The sequence below is a fragment of the Anomaloglossus baeobatrachus genome, chromosome 2, assembly GCF_048569485.1.
Source record: "Anomaloglossus baeobatrachus isolate aAnoBae1 chromosome 2, aAnoBae1.hap1, whole genome shotgun sequence".
NCBI classification, from domain to species: domain Eukaryota; kingdom Metazoa; phylum Chordata; class Amphibia; order Anura; family Aromobatidae; genus Anomaloglossus; species Anomaloglossus baeobatrachus.
This window is the reverse complement of record NC_134354.1, coordinates 454818990-454834521: the sequence shown is the minus strand read 5'-3', so window position 1 is coordinate 454834521 and position 15532 is coordinate 454818990. Positions and strand designations below refer to the sequence as shown.

The window sequence follows — 15532 nt, the reverse complement described above, 5'->3', positions numbered from 1 at the left end:
ACGTTCCCTGAGTCACATGGGGTGTCTGTGCAAAATATTGTGATTGTACATGCAACGTTGCGGATTCCTTTAGCGGACATACACATACATACATATATACATACATATATACACACACATACACACAGCTTTATATATTAGATATATAAAAACATGTGTGTATATGTGTATATACATTTGTTCTGGAGGTGCATGGGACTTGTAAGATTCCTTCATTAAGCGGTGAACGCCTTTTAATGAGTATGAACTGGGTGAATATCACTGTAGTGGCTTCATTTATGGGGTTGCCTACTACTAGGATGCCCTCTTCTGATTCCACTTGTTTCCCTCAGTTAAAATAAAAGACCCTGTACTCTCCTCATGCTGGTGCAGTTACAGTGTTGTCAGGAGTTGAAGTTCGGACATTGTGACATTACTGACAGCGCTGGAACCGTGCCAGCATGGGAGGTGAGTACAGGGACGTTTATTTTAACTGGAGGAAACAAGTGGAATAAGAAAAGGTTGTTAATTAAAACTACAATTGCTAATACATTCTTAAAAATGGTACAGAGATACTGGGAGACTGCGGCCATACAGGAACCACAGTTTTGATGAGAATTAGCCAGTATCACAAATAGGCATTTACATCCAGGTACCTTATAGATGACCTCTTCCCTGATTTAAGTTGTACCAGTTCCTTTTATCTCCATGTTGTACAGAAGCCATGATGAGATTTCACTCCCACAGCTTTTTTTCTCCAGATTTCCATCTTCTCCGTCTTCAGCAGCACTTCCTGACACGGTGCCCTTAAGAATAAAAAAAAGCATCATTATACTGCCCCTGAAATATAAAATTATCCCATACTGCAACCCTGAATTGCCCCTCACAGTGCTTCATGCACAAAATATCCACCCACACACACTGCTCTTCTCCAAAATAGTCCCACAAACTTCCCCTATCCAGAATGTCCCCCCCAAAACCTCCCCTTTCTATACTATCTCCCCCATACTACATCTCTGCAAGTCCCATCCCTGCTCCTCATTATACTATGCCCCCTTTCACAATGCCTTCCCTAATGGCCTCATAATGTCCTAATTTGATCCATAATGTCCCTCATAATGTCCAAAGTTGCTCCATAATGTCCCTCATTCCACCAAAATATCCCAATTTGCTCCATAATGTCTCTCATTGCCCCATAAAGTCCCCAATTGCCCCATGGTGTCCCAATTTGCTCCAAAATGTCCCCCATTGGCCCATAACATGCCAAGTTTCTCCATAAAGTTCCTCATTGACTCATAATGTTCTAATTTGGTCCACAATGTCCCTCCTTGGCGCATAAAGTCCCTCATTGCCCCATAATGTCCCCCATTGCTCCAGAATGTCCCCCATTGTCTCATAATATCACAAATTGCTCCATAAAGTCCCCCACTGTAAAATAATGGGGAACTTTATGGGCAATGAGGGACAAATTGCAAAATTGGAAGATTATGGGGCAATAGAGGACATTATGGAGCAAATTGGGACATTATGTTGCCCCATAATGTCCCAAGTTATTCCATAAAGTCCCCTATTGCCCCATAATGTCCCAATTTGCTCCATAATGTCCCACATTGCCGCATAATGTCCCCCATTGCCCCATATTGTCCCAATTTGCTCCATAATATCCTCCATTGCTCCATAATATCACAAGTTGCTCCATAAAGTCTCCCACTGTAAAATAATGGGGGACTTTATAGGCAATGAGGGATATTATGGAGCAAATTGGGACTTTATGAGGTAATGGGTAATTTTATTAGGCCACGATGAAGCACATTGTGAGATTATGGGGCAATGGGGGACTTTATGGAGCAACTTGGAAAATTATGGGGAAACCTAATGTTCCAAATTGCTTCATAATCTCCTCTATTGCCCCATAATCTTCCAATTTGCTCCATAAAGTCCACCATTGCTCCATAGTGTCCCTCATTGCCCCACAAAGTTTCCAATTGCCCCGTAATGTCCCTTGTAAAATCACACCAATGTTCCCCCACCATGGCCTCCTCATCTAAAATTATTCTACATTGTATCTTCAGCTCCTCCTGCAGCGCTTACCTGTGCCTGTCACATCCTCTTCATCTCTGCAGCACCGGCAGCAGAGTGATGGCGGGTTCTTTATGTTAGTTCAGAGCAATGTTGAAATGTATGCGCATCTTTCAGACGCGCATACTTTTGAGTATAATAGGCACAATTTCCAGATCCTGTGCACCACATATTGTGCAGACCTGGACTCCCGCAGTGCAGAAAGACCTTGGTGAAGGACCTTTGGTGAGTCACATGACTTTAATGTCACCAAAGGTCTTTGTGCAACCACAGAAACTGCAGGGATAGTACAAGTTTTGTACTATCACTGTAGTTTGTGATTGAAACAGTGTGGGCCCCTCAGGGGGTGAGGGCCCTGGGCAGCTGCCAAGTCTGCCAACCCCTAATGCCGGGCCTGGATAAATAGCTAATGCATAACTCCCAACTGTCCCGTATCCAGTGGTATGGTTTAAGGTGACAGTCCTGTTGTTCTAGCTGGTCAGGGCACTGTCCTGATTTCTATTTTTAGTACGTTATCTATATGAAATCGGTGCAGGGGACACTCCTGGGACCCCACCTCTTATCTGACTGAAGGGTAAGATGTGGCAAAGCACTGTATAATGTGAAATGGCTTAGGGTGGCACAATTAGTCGTATGAGACAGAACTTGCAAGACCCATTCACAGCCAATGCACTTGACTCCTGTGTCAAACATAACATATCAATGATATCATTAAATCTGACACTCGGGAAAAGCCTGTGTGGAGCTCCAGCCTAGAATACAAGCTAAATAGATGTTCCTTGGCACCTTATCCAGCAGGAAACAATTGCACCGCCATCCCTGCAGGAAACGGTGTATCCTGGATATGGAGAATAACCTGCCCCCACACTTCAGGGAAACTCAAGGAAGGATTATAAGTTATTGTTACCATAAAAACATGAGCAGAGAATTGTTTATGACAACCCCTTCCTGACACATTATTAGCCAGACAGGTGGTAGGAATGGCCTCTTTGACAATTTGTTTAAAACCAGATACTTTAAATTAGCAATGCAACTAAGGCTAGGTTCACATTTCCGTTAAATTGTATCAGTCACAATCCGCTGCTCTGGTAAATAGCGGAATCTGTTTAGCGGATTCTGTTGTGTCCCATAGACTTGTATTAGTGGCGGATTGCGACTGATGACCTTGCGTTGCATCCGCTGCACCGCGGTCAGTCGTTTTTGGACTGACCGCCGGGCGGAAACAACGCAGAATGTAACGTTTTTCTGGCCGTCAAAATTAACGCACAGCGCAGGTATCCGTCGCAATCCGTCAAGCTTGTAATATTTGTCAATGGTGCTGGATTCCGTCGTAATCCATCTTACGACGGAATCCAGCGCTGGATTCCGTCATGCTCTACTGAGCATGCCCAGCATGTTTGGCACACCCACTGGGCTGTCCCAAACACAAACGGATCATGACTGATCCGTCAAAAAATGGATGCACAGCGGATGTAACGGACGCAACAGATCAGTTTTTTCACAGGATTCCTGTGAACGAAATCCTGTAAAAAACACATCCATTGCGTCAGTTGACATCTAAGGCTAAGTTCACATTTCCGCTAAGGGTACTTTCACACTTGCGTTTATTTCCTTCCGTTACAATCCGCCCTTTTGGAAAACAGCGGGAATCCGTTAACGGATTCCGCTGTTTCCCATAGACTTGTATGGGTGACGGATTGTACCAAAAGGACCTGCGTTGCTTCCGCTGGGCGACGCTCCGTTGCTTCCGCCCAGCGGGAGGAACGCAGCATGTAACGTTATTTTGAGCAGCGGAATCCTCTGGATTTCACTGCACATGCTCTTTTTTTGGTTTTTTTTAAATCAAACTTTATTTTGGCTCGCGGTGGCCGAACGTTCAGCTGAGCGTCCGGCCGTCGGCAAGCGACAGCGCTCAGCTGAGCGACCGGCCGCCAGCATGCCCGGCCGCCGGCAAGTCACAGCGCTCAGATGAGTGCCCGCCCGCCCGCCGGCATGCCCGGGCGCCGGCAAGTGACAACGCTCAGCTGAGCGCCCGCCCGCCGGCATGCCCGGGCGCCGGCAAGTGACAGCGCTCAGCTGATCACCCGGCGGCCGGCTGCAGGGAGCGATCAGCTGATCACCCGGCGGCCGGCTACTGGGAGCGATCAGCTGATCACCCGGCGGCCGGCTGCAGGGAGCGATCAGCTGATCACCCGGCGGCCGGCTGCAGGGAGCGATCAGCTGATCACCCGGCGGCCGGCTGCAGGGAGCGATCAGCTGATCACCCGGCGGCCGGCTGCAGGGAGCGATCAGCTGATCACCCGGCGGCCGGCTACTGGGAGCAATCAGCTGATCGTTCACAATAGTCTGCCGCTGGTAAAACTGTAAAAAAAAAAAAAATCAAAACGAATTGCGTTGTTTTGCAACATCCGTTGCATCCGTTGTGCCACTATATGCAACACATCCGTTGCATCCGTTACACAACGCAATGCAACGGATACCGTTCAACGCAAGTGTGAAACTAGCCTAAAATGTATCAGTCGAAATCCGCTGCTATGGTAAACAACGGAATCCGTTTAGCGGATTCCGTTGTGTCCCATAGACTTGCATTAGTGGCGGATTGCGACTGATGACCCTGCGTTGCGTCCGCTGCATCGCGGTCCGTCGTTTTTTGACTGACCGCCGGGCGGGGAGCAACGCAGAATGTAACGTTTTTCAGGCCGTCGAAAACAACTCACCGCGCAGGAATCCGTCGCCATCTGCCACACTTGCAATGTATGTCTATGGTGCTGGATTCCGTCGTAATCCGTCTTACGACGGAATCCAGCGCTGGATTCCGCCATGCTCTACTGAGCATGCCCAGCATGTTTGGCATGCCCACTGGGCTGTCCCAAACACAAACGGATCATGACTGATCCGTCAAAAAACGGATGCACAGCGGATGTAACGGACACAACTGATCAGTTTTTTCACAGGATTCCTGTGAAAGGAATCCTGTGAAAAACACATCAGTTGCATCAGTTGACATCTAAAAAACAACTGATCCGTTGCTGACGGATTGAAAACAACGGAAGTGTGAACTTAGCCTAAGGCGGGCTTTGCACGTTGCAACATCGGTAACAATGTGTTACCGATGCTGCAGCGATAGTCCCGCCCCCGTCGCACGTTCGATATATAGTGAAAGCTGCCGTAGCGATTATTATCGCTACGGCAGCTTTACACGCTCATACCTGCCGTGCGACGTCCCTCTGGCCGGCGACCCGCCTCCTTCCTTAGGGGGCGGGTCGTGCGGCGTCACAGTGACGTCACACGGCAGGCGGCCAATTGAAGTGGAGGGGCGGAGATGAGCAGGATGTAAACATCCCGCCCACCTCCGTCCTTCTCATTGCAGCCGGGAGGCAGGTAAGGTGAAGTTCCTCGCTCCTGCGGCTTCACACACAGCGATGTGTGCGGCCGCAGGAACGAGGAACAACATCGTACCTGTCGCTCCCCCGGCATTATGGAAATGTCGGAGGCTGCAGCGATGATACGATGACGACGCTTTTGCGCTCGTTCATCGTATCATCTAGGATTTACACACTACGACATCGCAAGTGACGCCGGATGTGCGTCACTTTCGATTTGACCCCACCGACATCGCACCTGCGATGTCGTAGTGTGCAAAGCCCGCCTAAGGCTAGGTTCACATTTCTGTCAATTTCTATCAGTCACAATCCGCTGCTCTGGTAAACAACGGAATCTGTTTGGCAGATTCCGTTGTTCCCATAGACTTGTATGAGCGGCGGATTGTGACTGATGATGCTGCGCTGCATCCTCCGCCCGACTGATCAGTCGTGGAACGACTGACCGCCGGGTGGCAGGAACGCAGCTTGTAACGTTTTTTGAGCAGCGCAATCCGTAGGATTTAGCTGCGCATGCTCTCTCTGGCTCCCTGCACACGTAACCAAGGTAAATATCGGGTAACCAAGCAAAGTGCTTTGCTTAGTTACCCGATATTTACCCTGGCTACATGTGCAGGGAGCCCGACACTTCCCCGCTCGGCCTCGCCCCCTCCCGCACTCCGCATGTACACACATATATATATATATATATATATATATATATATAGTCACCGGCACTGACGTCCTCAGCGCCATGGCCCCACTCGGCTCCACCCACCCCGCACTCCGCCCCCCCACACATTCTTGGCGGCTGATCGCTCACAGGAGTCGGCCGCCGGGAGATCATCTGATCGCTCTCAAAAGCTGGCCGGCTATTGTGAATGATCAGCTGATCGTTCTGTCTTTTACAACGGAGTCCGACAATGAATTCAATTCTTGTCATCCGTTGTACAATGCATCAGTCACAAGCGTCAAGCAACGCATGTGACTGATGCAAAACAATGGAAATGTGAACCTAGCCTAAAAAACGACTGATCCGTCGCTGACGGACCTGACGGATTTAAAACAACGGAAATGTGAACCTAGCCTTAAACGAACAGTACTGTTCCACCTGCGTTTTGCACGGACTAATGCAATCGGATAAAACATCGGATTGCTCTCACTCTAGTGAAAACCTATGGGGCAGTGTCCATCTGCAATTGATTTCTCATGCCATAGCGGCATGCTGCTCACACATCCCCATACAAGTCTATGCGAGCGTGTGAAACATCACACTGCATGCATTCCGAGTGCAGTGTGATATACCATAGATAGACAGCAGAGGAGATGGAGAGAAAGTGCTCCCTCCATCTTCTCCGCACCTGTGATGCGATCGCAAGTCACACACAGCAGTGGGTCATTAGCATAGGAAGCTATGCACAAGCGGAACCGTGCTCTATAGTCACTGTGACCACTCTGCCTTCAAAATAGCAAGAAAGCATCAATTATTATAGCGGCAGGACGCATCACCACGCCCACTATTCTAGTCGGTCACGCCCAACGTCCTTTTAGCCACAACCCACCATTACCCTGTCACTATGGACACACCCCACTCTCACTCCTGGAAGCCCGTAACGCTTTTCCCCATCACGTGAAGGATCAGATCATGTGACCGGCCTCAGTTGTCACACAGGCTGAGCAGTGGCGGCTGAGATGAGTGGACTATGGCGCTGCTGGACGCTCCTGCTCCTGGTCACAGGCCTCAGTCACGGCCTGAGCGGGGGGATGCTACACCCCAGAGAGACCCCCACCAGGGAGCTGAAGGAGCTGGGTGGCATCTGGAGTTTCCGGGCTGATAACTCCCCCGAGAGGGATGAGGGCTTCCGGCTGCAGTGGTACGCGAAGTGGCTGAGACAGGTAAGTGCCCGGCGTGTGCGCAGCCCTGGTGCCGTCTGCACACGCACAGCCTGCAGCTGGCACTGCTCTGCACACGTCAGGCCAGGGAATGCTGCAGAAGACATGGCTGCTTCTCGGGAATAGCAGGATTCTACGAGCACCTCACCCTGCTCCTGTGTGGTTTTGGCAGAGCCCAATTGTCAACAGTGTTCCTCCTTCACACAGAAAGCACCTCCTTCACAGTGCTCGTGTCTTTGCATAGCAGAGCACCCTTCTCTCTGTTGGCATCTCGTGTGTTTAGCACTGGTGTCCTCCCCTCCCCCCCCCCACTGGTGCTTTCTCTTATCTGTGACCACCATCAGTGCATGCTCTATTTGTAACAAAGCATGTATGTAAAGCATCTCCCTGTCAGCTGTGAGACAAGCCACCATATTCAGCTGTGGGTCACACTTGCGTATCACTTCTGATGCGATATGCTAATGACCCCCGGCTCAGGCTCTGCTGCAACCGTTCGCTGAGTGTCATGCGACTGTGATCTGATCTTGCGTTCGGGTCACACCTGCGGAGGAGAGGGAGGAGTTAATCCCCCCCATCTCCTCCATTGTCAGCCTGTGCGTATATCGCACTGCACTTGAATGACATGAGTGCAGTCTGATGTTTTTCTCGCACCCATAGACTTGTATGGGTGTGAGTGACATGGCTCTCACAGACAATTGCAGCATGCTGAGAATTTTTTTTTTTTCTTCTCAGTCCGTTTAGGGCTGAGGAAAATATCAGAGTTCGGAGCTGTCTCATCGATTAATATTGGTTCAAGGCCAATGCGAGATTTTCTGATATTGCACTCGCGCGAGTTATACGCAAGTGTGACTCCAGCCTTGTGTAATATCTTGTGTGTGGCAAAACTTGCTCCCCAACACGTGCCAGTTCTTGTGTATAGTAAAGTACCCTCAACAATGCTGTATTTTTGTGTAGTGGAGCACCCTTCCCACTAGTGTCAGTTCCCTTGTTCCAGAGCACTGGTACTCTGCAAAGCAGGGGGGCTGGAGCAGGGGCGCTCTGACACACATGTGATCTGCCACACACGAGGTCTGGAGCAGGGGCGCTCGTGACACACATGGGTGCTCTGCCACACACGAGGCCTGGAGCAGGGGCGCTCTGAAACACATGGGTGCTCTGCCACACACGAGGCCTGGAGCAGGGGCGCTCTGAAACACATGGGTGCTCTGCCACACACGAGGCCTGGAGCAGGGGCGCTCTGAAACACATGGGTGCTCTGCCACACACGAGGCCTGGAGCAGGGGCACTCTGAAACACATGGGTGCTCTGCCACACACGAGGCCTGGAGCAGGGGCGCTCTGAAACACATGGGTGCTCTGCCACACACGAGGCCTGGAGCAGGGGCGCTCTACCACGCAGAAGAGCAGGGTTGCGAGCAGCCAATAACTCATTTCCAGACAGTTATTAATTGCTATATTCACACGTATGATAAGTGATCTGATTATCAATTTCCTTGCACACATTATTATGCAGTAATATTAATAATCTCTGCAATGTTCCACCCCATAGACCGGCCCTGTCCTAGACATGCCAGTACCTGCCAGCTACAATGATATCACTCAGGACATTGGTTTAAGAAATTTCATTGGATGGGTCTGGTATGATAAAGAAGTCTGGGTCCCCAGTCGCTGGTTGGAAAACTTGGCCTCTAACAGAATTGTGCTGCGGGTCGGCAGTGCCCATTATTTCTCTATAGTGGTGAGTCCAATATTACTTAAAAATATCTATAAACAGACACAATTACGGCTTGTAAAGGAATAGAGCCTGAGGACGGGAGTCTCATTCGCAAGCAGTTAGCTGGAGAGGGCACTTTATGTACCACTTATGTCTATATTTTATCTAATTAGGTAAGGTGGTGTCACACACAGCGGCGACGACAACGACGTCGCTGCTACGTCACCATTTTCTGTGACGTTGCAGCGACATCCCGTCGCTGTCGCTTTGTGTGACATCCAGCAATGACCTGGCCCCTGCTGTGAGGTCGCCGGTCGTTGCTGAATGTCCAGCTTCATTTTTTGGTCGTCGCCCTCCGGCTGTGACGCACACATCGCTGTATGTGACAGCGAGAGAGCGACGAAATGAAGCGAGCAGGGAGCAGGAGCCGGCGTCTGGCAGCTGCGGTAAGCTGTAACCAGGGTAAACATCGGGTAACCAAGGGAAGACCTTTCCCTGGTTACCCGATATTTACCTTCGTTACCAGCATCCGCCACCCTCGCTGCCAGGGCCGGCTCTCTGCTCTCTGCACATGTAGCTGCAGGACACATCGGGTAATTAACCCGATGTGTACTGTAGCTAGGAGAGCAGGGAGCCAGCGCTAAGCAGTGTGCGCGGCTCCCTGCTCTCTGCACTGTGACATGTAGCTGCAGTACACATCGGGTAATTAACCCGATGTGTACTGTAGCTAGGAGAGCAGGGAGCCAGCGCTAAGCAGTGTGCGCGGCTCCCTGCACATGTAGCACAGCGACGTGTGTCGTTATGATCTGCTTCTGCTGTGTTTGACAGCTAAGCAGCGATCATAACAACGACTTACAAGGTCACTGTTGCGTCACAGAAAATGGTGACGTAACAGCGACGTCGTTGTCGCTATGTGTGAACCCAGCTTAAGACTGCCACTTATCATTATACAGTAAAGGTTTGTTGTGTTTTTTTTTTTTGTTTTTTTTTTTTTTGTTGTTTTTCTAAAAGGATATAATATTAAAAAAGCAAAACAAAATGGCAACAACTTATTACTTACCCCTTCTATCCCCCAAAACTCCAGTATTGCCACTTCTTTGGTCCCCTGTAGGTTGCAGCACTTAAATCTCAGCCATTATTCACATGGTCCTGAAGCCAGTCAGTCACTTCGGGGTCAGGAGAATAATGGATGGGTTGTACAAGCGCTATGTGCAAACATCATCTCTGAGGCCAGTGATTGACAGCAGTAATCTTGGAAATGATGGATGGGGCATCAATATTGCTGGAGAGGCAGGCGATTCAAAGTGTAATGGTTATTTCTTTAATTTATAACATTCATGATTCTTTTCCAACTTTTGAAAAGTCCAGGAAAGCCACTTTAAAGTTGTCTTTGGTAGGCAATCACCATTGATCACGACGATGAAGGAGGTAGTTCAGGTTGTTTTAAAGGGAGTCTGTAAGCAAAAAATGACTGTTCAAACCAAGCACAGGTGTTTCATGCACCATTTGGTGTGGCTAAACAGTTCACCTTATTTTCCATGGGTTTTTGTACTTTTCTGGCTCCTGTAACACAAGAGCTGTCTATCATGTAAGAGGAGGAGTATGAGCTACATGAAAAACAAATGGGCAGGAATGGGCACTTAAAGGAGTTCTCCAGGTTTGGGGTGCAAGTTGCAGTCACTCTGTGTGACTACAGACTTGTGAATCCTCACAGTGAGCATTGTGCGGACATGTGCTGATTAGACGTGCGCAGTCTTGTTCAATGTAAGTGAACACATCTAGTTGCAATGTGGCAGTAAGTATCCAAATTGCATACATGCTTTCACATGACCGCTTGCTCCCAGCACCAGAGAATCCTGACAGCGTGCACACTGCTTGCTGTGAGGATTCACAAGTCTGCAGTCATATGGAGTGAGTGCAGACTTGCACGCCAAGCCTAGACAACCCTTGAACTGTTTGTTAGCACAAATGATTGTTCAGACCAAGCATCCCCAGATTCCCTTTAACCCTTTTGCACCTATGAACATAACTGTACACCCTACTCTGGGGTGACCATGTTGGGAAGGAAGCCAGCCAAATTACATAGTCATCATTTTACATAACCAGGGCTCTGCTCTGCCTGCATTTTTTTTTTTAACCATTTAAATGCCGCTGTCAATCTCTGACAGTGGAATTTATATTATGTCACATATGCCAAATGCTGAGTTTCAAAGTAGACCGTGATTTGCAGTATATGCTGCAATAATATGCTTCTGCAATATATATAGTATAAGTAATCAAACAATTGCAGGAGATACAAAAAAAAGTTTTTAAAAAAGCGAATCACCCACTTATCCCCCATTAAATAATTTAAAAACAAAAAAAACCAAACATCTGGTGTTGATGCTTCTGTAAAATATCGAGCTCTTAAAATATGAAACTATTTAACCCAACTGGTAAATGCCAAAATGAAAAAAAAAAATACAATAAAAAGCAAATATATTTTGGGGGACCCCTATATGGTATTAATGAAAATGTTAAAAACAAAAACACGCTTCTTTAAACAATTCCATTGAGATTGGAAAGTAAAAATGTTATTATATATTATGAGTCTGGAAAATGGCGATAGACACAGATTTTTTTTTTTTTTATTTTTTTTACCACTTAAAACAAAAGCATAGACGCTTAGTATCGCTGTGATGATATTGACCTGGAGGACACTGTAAAAACAATGGCAGGATTGTATTTTTTTCATAATTTCACCCCACTTGGAGTTTTTTTTGCCCATTATTCAGCACATTGTACAGTAAAACTAATAGATTCATAGTAAGCTACAACTCATCCCACAAAAACACAAGCTCTCCTACAGCTATTTTGCCAAAAAATTAAAGATATAGCTTTTGGAAGAAGGGGGAGGGCATAATAAAAGCGCAAAAAAGAAAAATTGCCCAGGAGTGAAGAGGTTAAAAGGAAACCCATGCTTTTTTCTTCTCAGGTCCAAACTTCTGCGGTAACTTTTTTTTACTGGGCCATAGTGTGTACTGTCAATTTATTATTTAACGTATATCAGTGTGCGGTAAGCGTCTCTTCTTGATACGTCTAGCCCCATGTCATGTGCACAGGTAAAAGAGGATTACAATGGGGCAGCAGAGAACATGCCGCCTACATTCATAGTCTCTGCAACTGTCTGGGAACATTGTCTTATGATTTTAAATAGAATTTATGACGTAACTCACGTTGTCCATGAAGCATTACATTAGACCACGTGCTCACGTTGTGTACTTGGTGAGGTTTTTACCTCAGTATTTGTAAGGCCAAGTGCTATAAATGCAAGATTGGTGCCTGTTTCTATTATACTTTTTCTCCGATTGTTCCATCCCTTACGCATACTGAGGTAAAAAACTCCCCAAATACTCAACGTGTGCATGTGGCCTTACAAATACTGAGGTAAAAAACTCACCATGTGACGTGGTTTTGCAAATACTGAGGTAAAAAACTCTCCAAATACTCAAAGAAATAAAGAAAGCAAGTATTGTGCAAAGTGGTGGGAGTAAAGGACCTTTCCAATGTATCTTTTCTGTTTTGTAATTGGAGATTTCTTTGATCTTTAAGTGTTGTGGTGTCTTACTTGCAGTGGGTTAATGGTGCTCAGGTGACGCAGCATGAAGGAGGACACCTGCCATTTGAAGTTGACATATCCAATATTCTCAAAGATAGTCTAGGATGTCCCTGTCGCATCACCATTGCTGTGAATAATACCCTCACCCTAAACACCTTACCTCCAGGATCCATCCAGTTCATGAACGACCCCACACGGTAAGTATCATACCTGTACTACGGCCCTGTGCGCACTAGAAAAAGGATTTTTCCCATAGGTTTTGCTGGGGAATGTCTGCAGAAAGGTTACAACCATATTCTCAAGAAATTTCTGCAGTAAAAACGCAAAAAAAAGCAAGTGAAAACGCAATATGTACACAGGGCCTACAGCCTTTTCTGCCCATTCTTCAGTATAAAACACTGGGGCAGATGTACTAATCGTTTCTAATATTAAACAGTGCAAATAATAAATACAAGGGAGCAAACTACTTGATTTTAGGACCACATTGAGCCAGACTAAAGCGGGCTTTACACGCTACGATATATCTAACGAGATGTCGGCGGGGTCAAATCATAAGTGACGCACATCCGGAATCGTTAATGATATCGTAGCGTGTGACAGCTATGAACGAGCAGAAATACTCACCTTCTCGTTCATCATTGACACGTCGCTCATTTTCTAAAAATCGAACATCCTGTTGTTCATTGTTCCCGAGGCAGCACACATCGCTCCGTGTGACACCCCGGGAACAATGAGCTGCAGCTTACTTGCGGCCGCCGGCAATGCTGAAGGAAGGAGGTGGGCGGGATGTTTACGTCCCACTCATCTCCACCCCTCCGCTTCTATTGTCCGGCCGCTGTGACGCCGAACGTCCCTCCCCCTCCAGGAAATTGATGTTTGCCGCCCACAGTGAGGTCGTTTGGAAGGTAAGTACGTGTGAAGGTAGACTTTCGGGTGCACGTATGATGGTAGAGCTTCTCTAATGTCACATTTGGAGGAAATGTATTCTACATATTGTGAGAACATAATCCTTTGAAGGGGATATTTTCCAACAAATGCACAGGTATGTCCACCTGGAGGTAACGTTTACCCAGTGGTGCCAACGCCAGCTTCTGGAAATCTCGCTCATACGCACAGCTTTGTTCACTCACAAAGCCAGGTGTACATGTTCTTGGCTTCAACGTCGCACACTGTGTATGATCATAAGTGCGGAAACTGTCCTTCCTATTATGTGCAGTGTGCCTTGCTTGTGTACACCTGGCTCCAGAGATTCCATGGAGTGAACAAAGCAATGCATATGCACAAGATTTTCTGAAGCTAGCGGTGATGTCGGCTCATAGAAATCATGTTATGGCTATGTGCACACGTTGCGTATTTGCGTGCAGTTACGCTGCGTATTGCATTGCAGCGTAACTGAATGCGTCCTGCGTCCCCAGCACAATCTATGAGGATTGTGCATAATGCATGCGCATGTTGCGTTTGAGAGCGCACGATTTGCATGCTGAAATTTTGATCCAAATCGCTGCGCTCAAAAAAAAGCAACATGTCACTTATTTCGTGCGCTTTGGATGCTGCTCCCGCTCTGTCTATGGGAGAGGCAGCAGAGCGCATGAAATTGGCATCTATTCTGCAGATACACTGCATCCATTACGCATTGTTTCTGCAGCGATTTGAAGCGCACATGTGCTGTCAAATCGCTGCAGAATTTTGTGCATGGACACTACACAACGTGGGCACATAGCCTATCAATCATGCCCACAGAGCTGTTATAACACGGAAAGAGGGCTCCCCTAGTGTTTAAGAGTGAAAAATATCAACATTTTTTTTTTTCTCAATTAAAAACAAATATTATTTAAACAAACCATTAATACTTTTCATTTTTTCACTTAGAAATTATATTTTTTTTTATGACACCGTCCCTTTAAGTATTTGTTGCGTCTTACTGCTCAGTTTTGCAACAAAAACTGAAGAATTTCCTAGGACTGGCAAAGTGAATAAGCTTCCTGATGTCTCATGCCACACGATGCTGATTTTCAGTTTCACATCTACAGCATGTCCATTCTTTCAGCTATTTTGCAACATTTTTCACCCATTCCGATGCATATACCGTATTTTTCACGCGGCCCCCTGTGGCTGGCACACGCGGCCCCCTGTGGCAGGCACACATCACCCTGTGTTGGATATCGCCCCCATGCTGCTGCTTTTAGTAAAATAAACTCTTTCCTTACCTTCTCCAGCACTGTGCTCCCTCGTGTCCCCCTCCTTGGGGTTGAGCTCCGGCCTCCTGCCTGCATTTCCTGGTTCACGGTCCCGGTCATGTGATCGGCACAGCAGAGTGAAATCTCTGCGTGCATGATCACAGCAGCAGGAGGGAGACCGGGGAGACACGCAGGAGGAGGTAAGTAAAAAATATTTTTTTTTTTTATTTTTACTATGGGCAGCACCATGGGGGGCCATAGTTAACGGGGGTTGGGGGGGGCATGTGCCATCAAAGGGGCACAGTCAGATATAATATGCGCTGCTCCTCCAGCCCATCGCCACGGTGCGGTTTCAGCACCACGGTGATGGACGGCGGCTGTGCATATTATATGAGCAGGAGATCAAAGGCTCCCTACAGCAGCTTCACCAGCCTTCACCAGCATCCCCCAGCACCGCTCCAGAGCGGCCCTTACCTCTCCTGGACCCTGCAGTATATAATCCGTATATTCGGTTTATAAGTCGCACCCCGTACTATCCCCCAAAATTTGGGGGAACAAAAGTGAGTCTTATAAAGCAAAAAATACGGTAAATGTAAAAAATAACCACATTTTATGCTGTTTTTACCTGCTAGAGACACATTTTTGGTACAGAAATGTGTACATTAAATACTTAAGGTGTGCACATACCCTTAGGTGTAAAACTTATAACTCGCATCTTTTTATTTTTCATCATA

At 47.3% G+C, this 15532-nt stretch overlaps 1 protein-coding gene across 1 annotated transcript in view; it reads left to right on the top strand.

Moving 5' to 3' along the window:
- Window positions 1-7023: 7023 nt before the first annotated feature.
- The window catches only part of GUSB (glucuronidase beta), a 43074-nt gene continuing 34565 nt past the window's right edge, over window positions 7024-15532 (top strand). Inside the window, exons 1-3 of the mRNA XM_075336313.1 lie at window positions 7024-7313; window positions 8859-9047; window positions 12637-12818. Coding sequence (XP_075192428.1) covers window positions 7110-7313; window positions 8859-9047; window positions 12637-12818 — 575 coding nt within the window. The 5' untranslated portion in view covers window positions 7024-7109. The remainder of the gene's footprint in view (window positions 7314-8858; window positions 9048-12636; window positions 12819-15532) is intronic.